The 20371-nt window shown below is 41.0% G+C and overlaps 1 protein-coding gene and 1 non-coding gene across 3 annotated transcripts in view; both read left to right on the top strand.

Annotated features, from left to right (window-relative positions):
• Nucleotides 1-20371, top strand: part of SLC28A3 (solute carrier family 28 member 3) — a 57964-nt gene that overhangs the window by 15111 nt on the left and 22482 nt on the right. For both annotated transcript variants that reach the window (XR_006710311.1, XM_045469211.1), the window contains exons 2-8: nucleotides 6904-6987; nucleotides 11753-11832; nucleotides 14941-15032; nucleotides 16439-16628; nucleotides 17713-17857; nucleotides 19092-19205; nucleotides 20271-20348. Coding sequence is in view for 1 of the 2 variants with exons in the window: in XM_045469211.1 (XP_045325167.1) it covers nucleotides 6904-6987; nucleotides 11753-11832; nucleotides 14941-15032; nucleotides 16439-16628; nucleotides 17713-17857; nucleotides 19092-19205; nucleotides 20271-20348 (783 nt within the window). In the remaining variant the exon portion in view is untranslated. The remainder of the gene's footprint in view (nucleotides 1-6903; nucleotides 6988-11752; nucleotides 11833-14940; nucleotides 15033-16438; nucleotides 16629-17712; nucleotides 17858-19091; nucleotides 19206-20270; nucleotides 20349-20371) is intronic.
• On the top strand, nucleotides 8795-8898 carry LOC123593892. The gene has a single exon (XR_006710579.1). It is a non-coding gene; the product is annotated as a U6 spliceosomal RNA (small nuclear RNA).

Below are 20371 nucleotides of genomic sequence, written 5' to 3'. Positions count from 1 at the left end.
TTTATCATAATGCAGCACCAATTAGTATAGATAATTTGTCAATATTCCTGAAAGCAGTCGTCTTCAGGTTTCTGGTGAGCCGCTTCCTATGATCTATTTATGTTGCGTTTTGGAATTTTAAGTTACTATTTGAAACCCTTGCTCCAGCTAGTCCCATTCCATGTTCATAGAAATGGAGACAGAAAAGTTAAATCAGTCACTTGAAACTCAAAAAAAAAAAAAAATGGAGGTGTATTTCTGGTACCTTCATTCAGGCATCTCAGGCATAGAATATTAGAACATACAGTAACCTTCTCGGAGAAGTAGAGAAAGCAGTCCCATACCATTTTGTCTCTACTTAGTTGTACAGACACAATTAGAGCTTCACTATAATAAGCCTGTAGGAATATCTTTCCACTGAAAAACAGTCACCAAGCACTTCTGCTGCCATTGTGTTATATACATGGTATTCAGCAGAGAACAGAGGACAGAGAATCCGGCTTCTCAGCTTAAAGTCCAATGGGTATAATATAGATTTTTACATATTTACACAGTTCCAAGTTTTCCAAATGACATCCATAGCAATATTTTAAGGCATCGCTCCTCAGAAAGTATCACATTGACAGTTTCTTAGGAAGATTGCTTTAAAGATGTACAGAGATGGAGAGATAGGTAGGCTGGATGGATAGATGATAGGTAGGTAGATAGATAGGTAGGTAGGTAGATAGATAGGCACACACACATACACATATAACAAAATAAGCAAATCTGATCACCAATCTAAATCTGTTCTGATAGTATAAAGCCTTCCAACCAAGGTATTTTAGCAAACACTTTACAAAAAATGCTGTGAAGTGTCAAGCTCTAGAACCAGTTAAGGCTCTTCGTAGTGGGGGGCTCAGTAGGTTAAGCATCCAACTCTTGATTTCAGCTCAGATCATGATCTCACAGAGCCCTGAGTCAGGCTCTGTGCTGACGAGTGCAGAGCCCGCTTGTGATTCTCTCTTTCTCTCTCTCTCTCTCTGCACCCCGACTCAAAATAAATAAATAAACTTAAAAATATATATATATCTTCCTAGTGACTCCTCAGGGTCCTTATCAACATCATATTTGCCTGATGAGCCATTCCCATCTGTCATTAACCAACATGATGTATGTCCCACCAGAACTCAGGATGAAAGTCTCTCCAGGGATGAAGGTGTCTGTTCTTGCCCCAGGCTCAAGCCCATCAGTGCCCCCCTCAGCAAGACCAACCATGCTGTCAGAGCACACCAGGCCAGAGTAGTTTCTGGAAAGAAGGTTGAAGAAAGTCTCCCCTGGCAGTGATGTTCAGTCTGCAGCAGAGAAATCCCCGCCACAAAAACTGAGAAATGGAAGCCACGTTGTGCAATCAGGGCCACAGTGGGAGGGAGAGACCAAGTAAGCAAAGCAGACACGGTTGCAAGAGAAAGCGTCAGACTAATCACGGAGACAGACATGTCCACAAATGCAGAAGTGCCCACTTGCATATTTAAAGAATAGCATCTACTTAAAACCAGTCTATAGGGTGAGAGGCCCACTATCCTGGGTTGGGAAATGACCACCAAAGCCTAAATATAGTTTAAAAGTGGCCACGAGCATTTCAGGAATCTTTCAGCACCTCTGTCCAGTCTACCTGGTCTTTTCTTTTCTTTTCTTTATTTATTTTTTTTGAGTATACACAATGTTACACAATAATACACAATGTTACATTAGTTTCAGGTATACAACATAGTGATTCTACAAGTTTCTATATTATGCTATGCTCACAAGTGTAACTACCATCTGTCACCATTCAATGCTATTATACTACCATTGACTATATGCTGTACCATTTATGCACATGACTTATTCATTCCATAACTGGAAGCCTGCGTCTCCCATTCCTCTTCACCCATTTTGCCCAACCCCCGACTCCGCTCCCCTCTGGCAACCATCAGTTTGTTCTCTGTATTTATGGGTTTGATTCTGCTTTTTGTTTATTTGCTTATTCATTTGTTTTGTTTTTTAGAGTCCACATGTAAGTGAAATCATACAGTGTTTCTCTTTCTCTGTCTGGCTTATCTCACTTAGCATACTACCCTGTAGGTCCATTCATGTTGTCCCAAATGGCATGATCTCATCCTTTTTATGGCTGCATAATATTCTGTTGGCTATAGATATAGATGACGTCTTCCTTATCCATTTGTCTATCGATGGACACTTAGATTGCTTCCATGTCTTGACTATTGTAAATAATGCTGCAATAAACATAAGGGTGCATATATCTTTTTGAGTTAGTGTTTTTGTTTTCTTCAGATAAATATCCAGAAGTGGAATTGCTAGATCTTAAGATAGTTCTGCTTTCAATTTTTTGAGGAACTTCTATTTTTCATAGTGGCTGCACCAACTTACATTTCCACCAACAGTGCACAAGGATTCCTTTTTCTCCACATCCTCACCAACACTTGTTATTTCTTATCTTTTCATTCTAGCCATTCTGACTGGTCTTTTGATATCTAGAATTCAAATCAGGCCTTCTTCGTGGAAGGGTACTTTCATCTGTAGGTACATCACTATCTCTTTTTTTTTTTAATATGAAATTTATTGTCAAATTGGTTTCCATACAACACCCAGTGCTCATCCCAAAAGGTCCCCCCCTCAATACCCATCACCCACCCTCCCCTACCTCCCACTCCCCATCAACCCTCAGTTTGTTCTGTTTTTAAGAGTCTCTTATGCTTTGGCTCCCTCCCTCTCTAATCTCTTTTTTTTTTTCTTCCCCTCCCCCATGGACTTCTGTTAAGTTTCTCAGGATCCACATAAGAGTGAAAACATATGGTATCTGTCTTTCTCTGTATGACTTATTTCACTTAGCATAACACTCTCCGGTTCCATACGCATTGCTACAAAAGGCCATATTTCATTCTTTCTCATTGCCGTGTAGTATTCCATTGTGTATATAAACCACAATTTCTTTATCCATTCATCAGTTGATGGACATTTAGACTCTTTCCATAATTTGGCTATCGTTGAGAGTGCTGCTATAAACATTGGGGTACAAGTGCCCCTATGCATCAGCACTCCTGTATCCCTTGGGTAAATTCCTAGCAGTGCTATTGCTGCATCATAGGGGAGATCTATTTTTAATTTTTTGAGGAATGTCCACACTGTTTTCCAGAGTGGCTGCACCAGTTTGCATTCCCACCAACAGTGCAAGAGGGTTCCCATTTCTCCACATCCTCGCCAGCATCTACAGTCTCCTGATTTGTTCACTCTGACTGGCGTGACGTGATATCTGAGTGTGGTTTTGATTTGTATTTCCCTGATGAGGAGTGACATTGAGCATCTTTTCATGTGCCTGTTGGCCATCTGGATGTCTTCTTTACAGAAGTGTCTATTCATGTTTTCTGCCCATTTCTTCACTGGATTATTTGTTTTCCGGTGTGGAGTTTGATGAGTTCTTTATAGATTTTGGATACTAGCCCTTTGTCTGATATGTCATTTGCAAATATCTTTTCCCATTCCATCGGTTGCCTTTTAGTTTTGTTGATTGTTTCCTTTGCAGTGCAGAAGCTTTTTATCTTCATGAGGTCCCAGTAGTTCATTTTTGCTTTTAATTCCCTTGCCTTTGGGGATGTGTCAAGTAAGAAATTGCTGCAGCTGAGGTCAGAGAGGTTTTTTCCTGCTTTCTCCTCTAGGGTTTACCACTATCTCTTTAGACATTCCCAAGACCAAAGGGTCCTTCCCTGAGGTCTAAACTCTACAGGCATGATAGTCTGGGGTTGGACGGTCTGAGTTCAGATCCCATCTTGGCTATCCTGGTTATATAACCTGAGTCATGCAATGCACTTACGTTTGCCTTAGTTTCTTCATCTGTAAAAATGGAGATCATTGGATCACAGGACTTCAAAGAGTTTAACCTTGTGTCGTGTACCTACTATGTATTATATCAATCCAGGTGCAAATAAAAGCAAAACCAAAAGTAACAAGGGAGAAGCTTGTATCCTGCAGATAAAGGTCGGGAAGTAGGTAGTATAGAGCTGGAGTGGAAGCACTACTCTGGGTTTTAGGAACCCAAGAGCCCTACAACTCACTCACTGCTTTAACATCCCCCGGATGGGGCTCTTGTGTTCATGTTCATGGCCTGGCTGGAGCCATCCACACACAAGGCAGCACGATGTAGGAAAAAATGTAAGGGACAAAGAGCACCTGCCAGCCATCTCTTAAGGCATATTCCTGAGCTGCCCCACTCAGGGCACCACATCTATTTGTACTTCATTGGCCAGAATCTAATTATAAGTGGAAATGTCACCATTTTTCTGGGTGGCTACATGTTCAGCTATAATTCTATAGAAGGGAAATACCTTAAGTAGATGGGGAGGAAATGGTTTCAGTGATTTCTCATGTTTTAGAGGTTGAATGGTTTAGAAACTGAAAGGAATAAATAAATAAATAAATAAATAAATAAATAAATAAATAATTTTAAACACCTCTGTCCATCTGTACTCACTGCAACACCCACTGTGGACCTGTAGTTGTTCGAACAGCATGGAAAGTTCAGGATGGAACCCCAGGCTCAAGGATCTGCCATTCAGAACATCTCAAGCCAGAATGGAGTACACCCAGCAACTAACACTAACAAGAGAAATTACGTGGCATGCTGTAAGCTGCTTACAAATACTCATACACAACACCACAATATTGTCACCCATTCAGTGGAGTGAGAAGCTTGCATTTAGAACACAATATTCATTGTAGTTGAGTGTACTAAGATATCTAGTAATCTATACTAATGTATCTAGTAATCTGAATTGCTAAGTAGATGGTCAAAAACAACAGGCCAAGAAGTAATTATGGACCGACCACCCATTCAGGCCCTATGACTGCAATTTGACAAGAAGCAATAAGACAAAGCAAAGCAATGTCTTAAGGATTATTTTTCTAGTGCCAATAAACACCCACAACACCCCCATGGTTTCTGTTGGAAATCCTCAAATGATAGACATTGTTCTTCCTGAAGACGTTAAAAATCCAAGGCGCACACTCTACCAGAGGTAAAACAATCCATTACATGTTACAGAATACGTCCACAGGTGCCCTTCTCAACACTTACATCTACTCTGCCCCACCCCCAAACACAACACACACACACACACACACACACACACACCACTTCCTATTTCATCCTTGTGTTCCACAAGTTTCAGATTCTGCCACCAGGTGGCAGGAGTAATCAAGAATTAGCAGGAATTACCAAGAAGGTCCCAGAAAATGTCAGGATTCTGGAAGGGATCATAAGAACACTGAATCAAAACTGTGGTATAGATGGGTAAACTGAGGCTGCAAAGCATCACACATGGAATTAGGGACCCCAAGGACCAACACCCTCTGTTACCTGTGCCCTGTATTTCCACCAATTTACACTGGGTTTTAGAGTAAAACCTTGGATTGTGAGTAGCTTTTTTTGTGGGTGTTCCACAAGATGAGCAAATATTTCTAATAAATTTTACCTTGATAAACGAGTGATGTCTTGCAATAAAAGTAGTATGTGATGCCAAATGTCACATGATCACAACTGAGCCAATGGTTCTTGAAATTTGCTTTGATATACAAGTGCTTTGGATTACAAGCATGTTTCCAGAAAGAATTATGCTCACAAACCAAGGTTTTGCTGTACTTGTAACTTTTCAGCTTTATTTATGTATTCATTTTTATTTTAAAATTTTCAGCATCCATGAAAGTGAGAATAGTAAAATGAGTCCCTGAGTGCCCACCAGCCCACCCCAATCAGCAAGCTTTGTCATCTTTCCATACCATACACAGAGTCCCCTACTATATTTTTTACCAAATACTCAGATGTATTATGCCATACCAGTTAATGCAACATCAAAATTTCTGTGGTTCATTCATTCAACAACTAATCATTAGCAACAGCAACTAATGATGTGTGGGAGGCACTGTGCTAAAGTAAGATATGCAGCTGTGACACAAAAAGGCACTGAGGCAACCAGGCTTTTATGCATAAGTCACATGTACGCTGCAAGTTAGATTTTATCCACATTTTATACACTCTTGTATTTTAATAGGTGGAAAATGCAACATGAGTTGGAATTGTAATTTTTATATATCCTTGGGGCCAGACAGATCTAAAGTTAATATCAAAGTCATACACTTGTTCTTCTTTCAAAGACAAGGTCACAGCCGACAGGCCAAGCAGGATACATTTCCTGAAAAGCTATGGGGACCTACCTGACACGGTTTATCTACCTTGTTGCCTTACGTGGAATGAATTACCTTATGAAGGCAAGTTGGGATGAGATGGGAGAAAGATTGGACCCCCTCAAAACAGGTAAAAGAGCAATGAGCCAGGGGGTGTCAGTCATATGTGAAAACAGCAGCTCAGGGGTAAGGACACTCCTCCAAGAGAACAGCTGACTCCCATCCAAAATGTAAAATCAAGACAGCTTGACAAAAGAAGGCATTTTCTGATTCTCATTACTAGGAGAGATTGCTTTAAGCTAAACAAAACACATTTTAGCATTTCAAAAATCTAACATCTAAGAAGAAAACTACCTGGCCTACATTTTTCTTTATTTTATAAGTTGGAAACCTGTGGTATATGATGCCCCCTAGCCTCTTATCTGCTTATTATAAAGTCACATGACTTAGATGGAGGCACCTGGTCCTCCTTTCTCTCTTCCTCAAGCTGGACCACATCATTCCTTCCATCAGAACAGAACAGAGATCATCTGTTTCTTTATAAGCCTGAGATTCACTGGTCCTTTCTTTTTTCAGCTGACTCATCTAAACACCTCCTCTTTGCTGTCCCATCCCTCAAAATTCTTTTGGTACCATTTTATAAAAAGAACATTTGAATTTCTTGATTCTGAAATTGTATTTTTGCAATCTGTACTTTTTCCTTAGAATGAAGATGACTTCGATGAAAAACAGAACACATCAGGAAACAACAACTCACTAAGGTGTAGAGCTGTGCAAAACACCCAGCAGGTAGGGCAGCGATGGTTGAGTGAATCTATTACCATAGTAACTGCTGTTCAACAGAGACGGACAGCTGTGGGGACAGAATGCATGTGCTCAGCTGGCACTCGGAGGAATGAATTAACTGGTAATTAGAATGTGTAAGGCAGAGTCGTGAAGAAAACACACGTGCTCAAACAAAGAGATTTTGTGTTTGTACACCTGTCCCCAGAGTTTTCTGCTGGCGAGAGTACATAGGCTTTCTCGGACATGTCACTATTACAGATGCCAAACTCCATCGCAAAGCAAAAAGCACTGGCTTAAACCAAAGTATCTCAATTTTAAAGTAAGTGAGGCAGATGAAGAAGGTTCTAAGATGTGGTTCTAACACTATCCATCATGCCTCTCGAGTTCCTCAGTGATGCCTAAGCTTACAGCAGGCTGAGGCACTCTGTCACAAGGCTACTTTTATTTCTTTTATATATTGAATTCTGGGTAGGATCTCATTTGGAGAAAGGCTTCTGTTGCTAAAAATCAAGCAGATTATTCATGTAGATCATCCTTTTTTTGGGTAATTCTGGGTGCCTAATATCAAGCCATCTATTGGAGGGAGTTATTCTCATGATAAAAAGAATAACTTGTTTAAAGTAGAATATGTGGGAAATTATTGCGGCAAAATTTGGAAGACAGAAAAAGTGACCTGTATAATTCCAGGAAAAAATCAGTGCCTAACATCTTAAAACGTAGCCTTTTAGTGCAAATATACACTGCCATGCACATGTCACTTATATTGGGATCGTGCTATCCATATTCTTACTGTCTATTTTACTTAATATATTATAAAAAAGTGTCCATTTCCCTATTTATGCAACAAAACAAGAGAAAACAATAGTTTTGTCCATATAAAACCTGCACATAGAAGTTTATAGTAACATTATTCATAATTGCCAAAACTTGGAAGCAGTCAAGATGTTCTTCAGCAGGTGAATAGATAAATGAACTGTGGTTCATCCAGACAATGGAATATTCTTCAGCACTAAAAAGATATGATGAACCCCCAAGCCATGAAAAGACATGGAGGAACATTAAATATGTATTACTCATTAAAAGAGGCAGTCTGAAATGACTACATACTGTATGATCCCAAATATATGACAAAGGAAAAGGGAAGACTGTGGACAGTAAAAAGACCAGTGTTTACCAAGAGAAGAGGGTGGGATACATGGGCAAAGCACAGAGGATTTGGGGGGCAGTGAAACTACTCTATGTGATACTATTATGGTGGATACATGTCATTATGCATTTGTCCAAACCCATAAGATGGACAACACCAAGAGGGATCCCTAATGTAAACTATACATTTTGGGTGATAATGTGTCACTGTAGGTTCATCAATTGCAACAAGAGGCGGTGATCATGGGGGAGGCTATGCATGAGTGGGGGCACAGGTGTATGGGGAATTTCTCCTTATCATTCGATTTTGCTGTGAACCTGAAACTGCTCTTTAAAAAAATGAAGTCTTTTTTTATCGTTTCACAAAACAATCAAAAACAAAAAAATTTAGATAATTTACTGGTATACACAAGAACATAAAGACTGAGGAGGATCCGCCACATTGGGCACCAATGGTCCTTGGGTGATCTTGGCAGAGGCCACCTCAATAGAAGCCTGATCACAATGGACTGAGTGAGTAGGATGTGAGGGTCACTAAAAGTAAAGGCAACTCTCTCCAGCAGTTTGGCTGTGAAGAGAAGGAGGGAGGGTAGATGTCCTATGACTATGGGGTCAAGGAGATTTTGTTGTTGTTGTTTTCGGTTTGTTTTGAAGATGAGGATGGGTGCTCACTGTGGCAGCACACATATAAAATTGGAATGACAGGAAGAAGACCGGCAGGCCCCTGCACAAGGATGACATGCAAATTCATGGAGCTCCCATATTTTTAACACACACAAACACACACACACACAAATCCCACAAAAAAAAAAAAAACAACTAAAAAATGGGCAGAAGACATGAACAGACATTTCTCTAAAGACACAGATGGCCAGTGAACATATGAAAAGACACTCAACATCACTCTGGCTAAAATTAAAAACACAAAAAACAACAAGTGTTGGCGAGGATGTGGAGAAAAAGGAACCCTCATGCACTGTTGGTAGGAATGGAAACTGGTGCAGCCACTCTGGAAAACAGTATGGAGCTTCCTCAAACACTTAAAAATAGAATTATCATATGATCCAGTAATTACACTACTGGGTATTTGCCCAAAGAATATGAAAACGCTAAATCAAAGGGATACATACACCTCTATGTTTATTGCAGCATTATTTACAAAGCCAAACTATGGAAGCAGCCCACGTGTCCACTGATAGAATGGTTGAAGAAGAGGTGAGATAGATAGATACACAGATACATAGATAGATAATGGAATATTACTCAGCCATAAAAAGAATGAAATCTTGTCATTTGCAGCAACATGGATGGATCTAGAGAGTATAATGCCAACTGAAATAAGTCAGCCAGAGAAAGACAAATACCATATGATTTCACTCATATGTGAAATTTAGCAAGCAAAAGAAATGAACAAAGGAAAAAAGAGACAAGCCAAAAAACATGCTCTTAACTATAGAGAACTGGTAGTTACCAGAGGGGAGGTGGGTGAGGCATGGGTGAAATAGGTGAAGGGAATTAAGACTACACTTATCATGATGAGCACTGGAATTGTTACATCACTATATTATACATCTGAAATTAATATAACACTGTGTGTTAATTATACTGGAATTACAATTTTTGAAAAAGAAAAAATCTTTACCAATCTGATAGGTAAACATTAATTAAACAAACAAATAAAGATGGGAATGGGTGTGGGAATAAAAGAGAATAGTTAATGCCAGGCATTCCATTGATAGTAGGTAACTTGAGACAATTTCACTGTAAGAAAATAATAATCATGATTATTTAAGTCAAATAATTATCAAACTTTAACTACTGGCTAAGCTAGGTATTAGATGGGAATGAAATGAATAAGGCTTATCTCTACCCCTATCCTCAGCAGCTGCAGCTTGGACCCCACTGGTCTCTCTTTCTGTTATCCTTCACCAGAAAATGAAGTTAGTCTAAATGTAAAGTATAATGGAGTTTGGCAGCAAAGGACTCTATGATCTTTGAGAATCCTTTCAGCTCAGAGATATGCTTGTGACTTATTTCGAGGAATTCTCTTACAGTCCTGATCAATCAATGGCCACCTGGGCTATGACAGAAAATAAAAGCTGAGATATGACTTTATCTGTCTTACAGCACATTCAAACCACTCTGCATTTGCATACTTCTTTGCCACTTTCCCTCACCATTGCTTACGGTAGCTGGACCTATTTGAGATATTATTGCAAAGTGGCGGAAAGAAGGAAATCCTCTATGCTATCCTGAGAACAGGACGGGTCATGGATATTTAAAAGTTCAAACAGTGGGGGGCGGGGGTGGCACCGGGTGGTTCAGTTGGTTAAGTGTCCAACTTTGGCTCTGGTCATGATCTCGCAGCTCATGAGTTCAAGCCCCATGTCGGGCTCTGTGCTGGCAACTCGGAGCCTGGAGCCTGCTTTGGATTCTGTGTCTCCCTCTCTTTCTCTCTCTCTCTGCCCCTCCCCCACTCGCACTCTGTCTCTCTCTCTCTCTGTTTCTCAAAAATAAATAAACATTGAAAAAAAATTTTTTTTGAGTTCAAACAGTATCTAGAAAGATAGCCCAGGTATATACTTCATTAATTAGAGCAAGGGTTAGCTAACAAACGGAAATACTTCCCTTTAGCCCAACTGATAGGACCCTAGTTCCCAAGGGAAAGTTAATCAGCTCTTGATGATACTAGGCTAGTGGTCACATCTGCAGGCCAAGCTTTGGGCTGTCAGGAAAATAAAGCCAGCCTTGGTCTCAGTCCTTTGGGAAACAGGGTTGACAGAGTTTAAAAGGAGATTTATACAGCCTCTGATATAAACTTCATTTAGCACTTGCCTGAGAACAGAGCAGGGGTTGAATGATTACAGTAGAGAAAGGAGCAAAAAGCATAGATATGAGCCTATTCCCTAAAGGAAAGAAGAAAATACCAACAGCTCCTTTGGAAGAAAAAGGAGAGAGAAGTGTGATCCTGTAGGTTTTGTGTAAAGGGAAAAATGCGCAAGTAGATAATAGGAGCTATCTTCTTGCATAATAATTTTAAAAGACCTTTAGAAAGTCCTTTGCCAATGAAAAAGAATGAAATCATGCCATTTGCAGCAACGTGAATGGAACTGGAAGATATTATGCTGAGTGAAATAAGTCAGAGAAAGACAGATATCATATGTTTTCACTCATGTGGATCTTGAGAAATTTAACAGAAGACCATGGGGGAAGGGAAAGGAAAAAAATAGTTACAAACAGAGAGGGAGGGAGGCAAACCATAAGAGACTCTTAAATACACAGAACAGACTGAGGGTTGATAGGGCTGGGGGGTTGGGGGATAGGGGAAAATGGGTGATGGGCATTGAGGAGGGCACTTGTTGGGTTGAACACTAGGTGTTGTTATGGAAGCGATGAACCATGGGAATCTACCCAAAACCAAGAGCACACTTTACACACTGTATGTTAGCCAATTTGACAATAAATTATATTAAAATAAATAAATATTTAAAATTAAAAAAATTAAAATAAAATGCAGTCCATAAAAAAAGTCCTTTGCCAAAATTCTAAGCAAAAAGAGATCAGGGTTCATTATGCCAAGAATTCTCATTATTCCATCTCTGCTGCAATGTTTGATTTCCAGGACGAAGAGCAGGTCACCATTGATGATTCTTTAAGAAACAAAGAAGATGTGGAGGATGATCCAGAGGCACATCAAAAAGGGTACAGGTTTAAACGGAGAAATAACCATACTGACCTCCTTTTTGGTTTTGCCACTTTGTTTTATCTTCATCTAATTTTAAACATTTATTATTATTTATTGGATATTACCACCACTACCACCCATTTCCCTTCCCCACTACCCGCCCAACACCATTTCCAGAAAAATTAATGGATCTCTATGATAATCACCATGGTAAATTCAAACTGCTAATGTCCTGGGAACCCAATATCCAGGACAGTCTTCTAATTAAAGGCATAAATTACTAACTAATTGCTCCAGTCCATGCAAAAGTAGTTAATTCATCTTCTCAGTGTCAATCAATAAGCAATTGATTTCTCAAAACCCAATCCACATTAAGTCCCAACAAACTTGCTCTGACTGTAGTATCTTGAAGGTATTCCAAGTTCTTACTGCCCATGAGGTAAGAGAGGCAAATTATTTTTATTTTTTTGACCAGGAAAATGAAGCTCAGAAAAGTGACTTACTCAAGGTTAGCTAGAGAGGAACAAAGATAACTTAATGTCAGCTTCTGATTCCTAGCCCAAGATTGTCTGGTACTCTGTCATAACACTCAAGTATTTATCAAGTTTCTAAATTCCTATTTAAATTTTGTTTAAATTTCTATGTCTCTGAGGAACTTTATTTTTATGCATCAGAAGATATCTCTGGAGTTGGTCAGAATTAAGATTAAAAGCTCTTGTCACATTTACATCATCAAAAATATTTACTACCTCAGAAACCTGAGCTTTGTTCCATCTTTCATTATGCTTTACGGACCTCTGACTCCAGGGGCTGAGTAATTCTCTTGGGTGGTCAGGTTTCACTACTGTTATGGGATAGAAGCAATCACCAAGAGGCTGGGAGTTGCCTAGCCATGATAACCAAATGGCTGAAGCCTCTATTTCTAGCTACTTTATTTTATGCAGTGTGAGCTGTCATGGACCACACATATTCCCTGCAATTAAAGAATCTGACCAATCCAACCCAAAGTATATGAATGTGTCCAATGAAATGTCGCCCTCCACTGCTGCCACTTTGAAACACTATCAGAAACTGAAGATGATGCATCATCAACCTTTCCTAAATTAGACGATGAAAATTTAGTCTTTACTGAACTTTGATTCCATCAATATCTTCTGGATCAGTGTTTCCAATTCTCAATACATGTACTCACACACATACACAACACCAAAGTTTTCATGAAATAAGACATCATTACTGTGAGTGATATGCTCTTATCAGTCCTATTCTTTCTTATTAAAGATGGGTGTCAGGGCATCTGGGTAGCTCAGTCAGTTAAGCGTCTGACTCTTGATCTCTGCTCAGGTCATGATCTCATGGCTCATGGATTCAAGCCCTGTGTTGGGCTCTGCACTGTCAGTGTGGAGAATCCTTGCTTGGTATTCTCTCTCTCTCTCTCTCTCTCACTCTCGCTCTCGCTCTCCCTCCGCCCTCCCCTCTCTGCCCCTGCTCCTCCCTTTCTCTCTCAAAATAAATAAATAAACTTTAAAAAATAATAAAAGCTGTACATCTATTTAAAAAATAAAATAAGGGGCACCTGGGTGGCTCAGTTGGTTAAGCGGCCGACTTCGGCTCAGGTCATGATCTCACGGTCCGTGAGTTCGAGCCCCGCGTCAGGCTCTGTGCTGACAGCTCAGAGCCTGGAGCCTGTTTCAGATTCTGTGTCTCCCTCTCTCTCTGCCCCTCCCCTGTTCATGCTCTGTCTCAAAAATAAATAAATATTAAAAAAAAATTAAAAATTTTTTAAAAATAAAAAATAAAATAAAATAAAGATGAGTGTCACACACTGTGCCTTCTCAACCCACTAATGGGTCCTAACCCACAGCTGTAGCATGCTATTCCAAATAAGCAACACACACTCCCACTTCATTTATCTAGTAATGCAACAAATGCCCATCAAGCACACTAATGTCCAAGGTCCTAGTGCCATTGGGCTCACATCTGCTCTCCAGAAAGTTAGCCAGTCAAGCCTTTATCACAAAATGAAATCAAAGGAGACAGTAGGAGTAAAGCACAGAGGAATGACTCTGTTCAAGGAGATGCAAAAAGGTGTTGTAGGAGCAAGGGGCTTGGGCTGTGCCCTGAAACTTGCACAGGGGCCGAGACTTGGACATGGACGCACAGCTGCTGCAAAATGGACAAGTGGAGGCATTAGCAAGTGAGTCCTTTGGAATCCCAGAGATGAGGAATCTCCTACATAGGACTAGAAGTGACCTAGAAGTGGCAATGATTGTGTGAATAAGTTCCTTCCTCCGTTGGGAGAAGAGGTCTCTGTTAGAAGGGGCAGTGAGAAAAGAGGCAAATGTATGGAAGCCAGACCTCAGGGGAGGCACGGAGGGAACCAGGAAAACGCTGGGAGAAGCAGAGCATGGTCATTGTGGGTATGGGCCTGGGCCCCTCCAAAGTCACTTGCTGATGGCCACCATCCCCCCAGCACAAGTGCCCAGATCCACATATTGCTCACTCACTACCCACCACCCCCTAACAAAGCTCTGGACAGGAACAAAGATGTGCCAACAATGCTAGAACTTTTGAGAAAGCTACCTTACAACTTGCTGGCTAATAGCTCTGAAATCCACAAAATCCTCCTTTATATTTCAAGCACCCAGTGAAATCTGTCAGTCTCCCACTAAAAAACATGGTGAGCCTGGACAGGGAACCACCAACTTACTCAAACTTTGTGAGGCCAAAAGGGATGACAATTCCTTAAATCAACGTTTCATATCCGTGGCTTAAAAGCTATCAGAGGCCCACATAGTCCCGTGAGAAACAGTCTTCTCCTACCATTTATTGCCAGCTTTTGGTTAGTTATCCATCTCCCCTGCTCTGTTTTCAGAAGCATGTTTTCTGCATCTCTGTAAGCCCTCAGGGCTTGGCACATCCACGCAGCAAACATTGATCCAAGCTATGGCTGATTATAGTCTAAGGAGATGAGTATCCCATTTCTATTTTGTAGGACATCCACTTCATCCATCTGTTCGTTTGCTTGCTTGATTTACAAAGCCTCATCTAGCTTAGTATGTCAGTTTATTGCATGTTTTTTGATGTTACCTTCTGCCTGCCTTTTTGCTCTTGTGTTGTTACAGGTATCTGGAAAGGAAGTATGATACAGTTTGTGATTTTTATAAGAAACACAAAACCACCCTTCAGTACATCCTCTGGGGCATCTTAATAGTAGGTAAATAACAAAAGGGGGGTGGATGCCAGTGTCTTTGTTTGAGAATATTCCAAATAGTAGCTTTCTATAGAAAAAAAATAAATCTTTCTGTTCCCCTGGACCTTGGTGAATCCAGAGAAGTTAATCCAGAAGCTCCTGAGTGGTGGGTCTCAACTGTGGTTGCCTATGCAGATTGTTTCCCTGTTTGGTTTATGTAGCTAGCATCTAATTAGGTTCCCTACTCTTACAGCGCTGGTTGTTGTGATATGGATTTAAGGGCTAGTTCATGCAAATCCAGGTAACTAGAAAACATGCTGATAAACACAAGATGGGGACCTAATCACAGGGGACAATATAAGCAATTAATACTTCATGCAAATGCAATGTGAGCAGGAGCCTAGGGTCATGCAGGTCACCCCTCCTGCCTGAAAGCAAGACCACACTATCTTCATAGATGAGCAGGTCCCCTATTTTTACTCCCTCCAAAGCAAAGAGTTCTGCAGCTCATTTTGAATAACACCCCTGTCTATAAAATGTGAACCATTGCACCCAAGTCCATAGATGTTAACCCAAGACTCTTGCACCTCCAAGGTCAGTGGCTTCATTGGTGCTCAGATATCTGAAACAAGGAAAAGCAGGGTTTAAAGCTTCCTCTACACTGGGCCAGGTGGTATTTTAGGCTTTTCAGGCCATGCAGTGAAAGCCACACAACTCTGTCCTTCTAAAACAAAAGTAAACAGGCGTGATGGTGTTTCCATGCAATTTTATTTGTAGATTCAGACACAAGTATACAAATACAACTGTACTTGCAACCTACAAAGATAAGTGGTAGGCCCGATTTAACCTGCAGACCATGTTGGCTGACCTTTCTAGGACACCCTGTTCTTATCCTAGAATCTCCTCTTCAAAAGCAGCCACCTTGGTAATTATCCCTCACCCCTTTCTTTAGACATTCTTTGGAACTCAGAGATGGTTGGAAGGTCTATTTTCCCACTGAAGCATAGGCCAAATCTGAGCTGCAAACCAGGAGAATCAATACCTTTTTGCCAGTGGTTGCTTCAACACCTAGCCTTTCTCTGATAGAAACTCCCCTGCTGAGTCTGAATACCCAAAAATAGGAGTTAGTACTGAGAGGCCCAACAATCAAGCATCAAGATTCAAGAACTTGAGGTTCTATGAGAAAACAGACCTAGCACTCTGTCCTTCCTGCATTCATGGTGAGACTGTTAGGGAATTACTGTGAAAAAAACAAAATCCTAAAAATATATAGTACAGATAATTACATGAGTCAATAGCCCTATCAAGAGCAATCCTGCATTCAATGGTTTCTTGATTGAACCTCCCCTTGGCTGAGCCCCATCAGTGCTAGAGGCTGGTCTGCACCTGGTGTTGGTGATGCCCCCTGTCTGTGCTTGCTTTCTCAACAGGTTACCTGGCAATGGTGATTGCAGCTTGTGCGCTGAACTTTCATAGAGCCCTTCCCCTTTTCGTGATCACCGTGGCTGTCATCTTCTTTGTTGTCTGGGATTACTTTATGGCCAAATATGAGCATCGAATCAATGAGTGCCTATCTCCTGGCAGAAGGCTCCTAAACAGCCATTGGTTCTGGATGAAGTGGTAAACTCACTCCGTTCCCTTGTTGCATTTGAGAGAAATGTTAGTCTTTTCCAACACTGTTTCCAAAAACGTGTTCTGAAATTGGTCCCTCATTTATAGGCTATTGAAACTAGAAATAACCTGGGGAATAATCTGCTATAATACCTTCATTTTACAAACAGGAAATCAAAGCCTAGATAGGGCAATGACTCGTTCAAGATATGTTCCAATGTCCCTGCAAACTGCTTTAATTCCAAGTGCCACTAAATGATAAAATATTGTCCAAAAGAAAGGACAGTCCTTACTTGGGGAGGTGGCTTTCTGATCTGGTCCTGAAGCTGGCCTCTTTGAAAGTAAGACCCTGTGAATATAAAAGTTGACTCTTTCCTATAAGACCCCCTATCCATATCCGATGAGTGACCACTCAGGACTTTTCTTTCAGCCTTTTTCTATGGGACCTCCTCTTCCTCCAGGTGACCCTAGTGGATTAGACACAAGACAGGTTCTCCCCAGAATGGCTCTCAAGGGATGTACCTGGAAAGTTCACATATCCTTGACCTAACAACGTAGGATTGTTCAATCCCAACACAGCACACTTTCTGGCTCTGCCATCCAAGCTGTGAGTCAAACTTGTCATGCCCACTAGATCCGCCAAGGAGTCATAACCCTTCCTGAAGTCCAACTTACTCTGTGAGGTTCAGCTGAAGTCCTCCAACTTCAGAGAAAACATTTCAAGTTCTCCCCTAAAGGGCAGAAGGTTACATCTCTCCCATCTCCCAAAATGGACATGAGAACTCACAGAAGATCTCCCAAAGAAACCACTAGACTTCCCTCTCTAAACACCCTTTCTCATCTCTGACCCCTTTGTATGATCTTGAACGAATGAAGAGCCCAAGAGTTTTGGAATGTGCTTAATCCAGTGCTTAATTTTTGGCTATCTGCCTTGACAGCCACAACCAAAGAGGGTTTGTGCCATGTCTAGAAGCATAACTTCCTGGTGCCAGGGTGTTACTCTTAATAAATTTTTTATTAGTTTAAGTCTGATTTTAAGATTTTCAAGTTAGCAGAGCAAACGATGCTGATGCCCCCTTTCCAATTTTCTTAGGGTGATTTGGAGCTTACTGATTCTGGGTGTTATATTCTGGCTCATCTTGGACACCGCCAAACTGGGCCAACAGCAGCTGGTGTCCTTTGGTGGGCTCATAATGTACATTATCCTGGTATTTATATTTTCCAAGCACCCAACCAAAGTAAGTATGAAATCAATCTTTTTCAGCTTTTTCCCTCTTTTTTTCCCTCATGTCTAAATTGCTCAAAATAATGAGTGTGAGAGAATTTCACTGTTACTCAATATTAGTCTTACCTTGTTATGCTCTTTTAAGTGGCTAGGGCACCTTCCTTCCTGAACTTGCTTAGTACTAGTACTCTCTCATTTTTAATTCTCAGTAATTTTCCAGTTACACCACCAGTGAGGTGTTCTCTCCTGTCAAGTCTAATTTCTACTCATGTCCTCCACCTCCCTCCATCAAACATGCTAAGAAAATTGATCTGTTTTGATCCCGATCTCCCCGGACCAGTAAATAATCTAATATTCTACCATTGGATTCTGTAGTTTATCATATTTCCACTTGCAATTTAGGTTATTTTACTGCAAAAATCTGTCCTTAAACAGACCAGATTTGTTCCCACTGAATTCAATCCCTATCCTCATTCTGACAGCCTGTAACCCGTTAAATGGGCAAGAATTTGGAGACATCCAGGCTTTCACACATGACTCAGAATGGCAAACTCCGGAAGACTTTACTGGCTGAAAGGTTGGCCCAAGAAGAAGGTCACGTAATAAGATCCAAAGTCCTTGCCCTGCTAGGATCAGCATCGCTGCTGATTGGTCTGCCTCCAGTTCTTCAGTTCTCGGCAGCCCACTCGTCTCTGCACCAAAAATGAAAGCAGATGATTGTCCATTACTGCTGTACTCCCTGGGTCTGCATTAGAGTTAATTGGTTCCTTTTACAGTGAAATGAGAGCCCCTCAACAGGGAGGAATTTCACTTAATTCACTTACAAATTGTCAGATGAACAAACCTTGGGCACACAGAGAAGTCATGCTCTGCCTTTCCATTTTCCAGACAGGGGAAATAATTATATGTCTCTCACATTTATAGCACAACTAAGAGGGCCAGATCCTTCCTTCCTCCTTTGATTGTCCTTCTAAGACTACTCTTTGTGTCTAAGTCATTTTGTCGTGATATAATGATAATTGCATACCTTCCGGAGACTGAAGTCTTCGAACTCAGGATTGGGATGATGGAATGCAGCCCCCAAATCTGGGGCCATGATTCTCTGCTCACAAGTGCTTTGGCCTCTCAAAGATGGATCACAGGCCATGTTTGAGAAGCTTCCGAGGAAATAGTAATCCTCTGGGTGTTTATGCTGAGCTTAGCCATTCATTTTCTAGTGACACCTATCTCTTCATCTTTCTGCATAGGTTTACTGGAGGCCTGTCTTTTGGGGAATTGGGTTACAGTTTCTTCTTGGGCTCTTAATCCTAAGGACTGAACCTGGATTTATGGCTTTCGATTGGTTGGGTAAACAAGTTCAAGTAAGTTGGGTTTAAATGAACACCTTGCTTGTAAATTCTTTTTTAACATTTGGATATAATCCTCAAGACATGTCAGAAATAGGTTTATTTGTCTGCATTAGTTGACCCACATTTTTGTGTAGAATATGTTAATCTGTCTAGTTTATTAATATTACAGTTGTCCCTCGCCCAATCATCCACTACATCACTTCCCATCCTGATTGCCCCTTCATCCTGGCCCAGGGGTGTCACACTTCTAAGATGGTTCTACAAATAGAGAAACAAGCTTTCTTTGCATGGAGTGATAGCTAGTGCCACCTATGTCCCATCTATGACTTGCTGGAACAAATTGCCACACCTGGTTCCTTCTTGAGTATCCTGGAGTCAGATTAAATGTCACAAGTGACGGAAATATGCATGCAGGTATAGTTCAAAAATACACTTCCTAGGGCACCTGGGTGGCTCAGTCACGTAAGCATCTGACTCCAGGTTTCGGCTCAGGTCATGATCTCACAGTTCATGAGTTTGAGCCCCGCGTCAGGTTCTATCTCAACAACACAGAGCCTGCTTGGGATTCTGTCTCCCTCTCTCTCTCTGCCCCCCCCCCCCCGCTAGCTCTCTCTCTCTCTCAAAAACAAATATATAAACATTTTATTTTTTTTTTAATTTTTTTAATGTTTATTTATTTTTGAGACAGAAAGAGACAGACCATGAGCAGGGGAGGGGCAGAGAGAGAGGGAGACAGAATCCAAAGCAGGCTCTAGGCTCTGCGCTGTCAGCACAGAGCCCGATGCGGGGCTCGAACCCACGAACCGCGAGATCATGACCTGAGCCAAAGTCGGATGCTTAACCGACTGAGCCACCCAGGCGCCCCTTTTACTTTATTTTATTTTTTAAACATTAAAAAAAAAATACACTTCCATGCCATCCACTGGAGGGGGAGAAAGGTTGTAAAAATTTACTTTCCACCTCTATCCAGCAAGTTTGCTGGGCTCCCCTTCTGCAGAGCCTGGGATGTCCTGTGGACTGTAACCACCAGTTCCATGGTTGTAATGATCATGTGCCCTTTTCCTTTCTTTAACTCAGACCTTCTTGGAGTATACTAATGCTGGGGCTGAATTTGTCTTTGGTGAGACATATGCAGACCACTTCTTTGCATTTAAGGTAAAGCTAAACCCCTTTTCTAA

Source organism: Leopardus geoffroyi, chromosome D4 (assembly GCF_018350155.1).
Source record: "Leopardus geoffroyi isolate Oge1 chromosome D4, O.geoffroyi_Oge1_pat1.0, whole genome shotgun sequence".
NCBI classification, from domain to species: domain Eukaryota; kingdom Metazoa; phylum Chordata; class Mammalia; order Carnivora; family Felidae; genus Leopardus; species Leopardus geoffroyi.
This window is presented reverse-complemented; position numbering and strand designations above follow the sequence as displayed.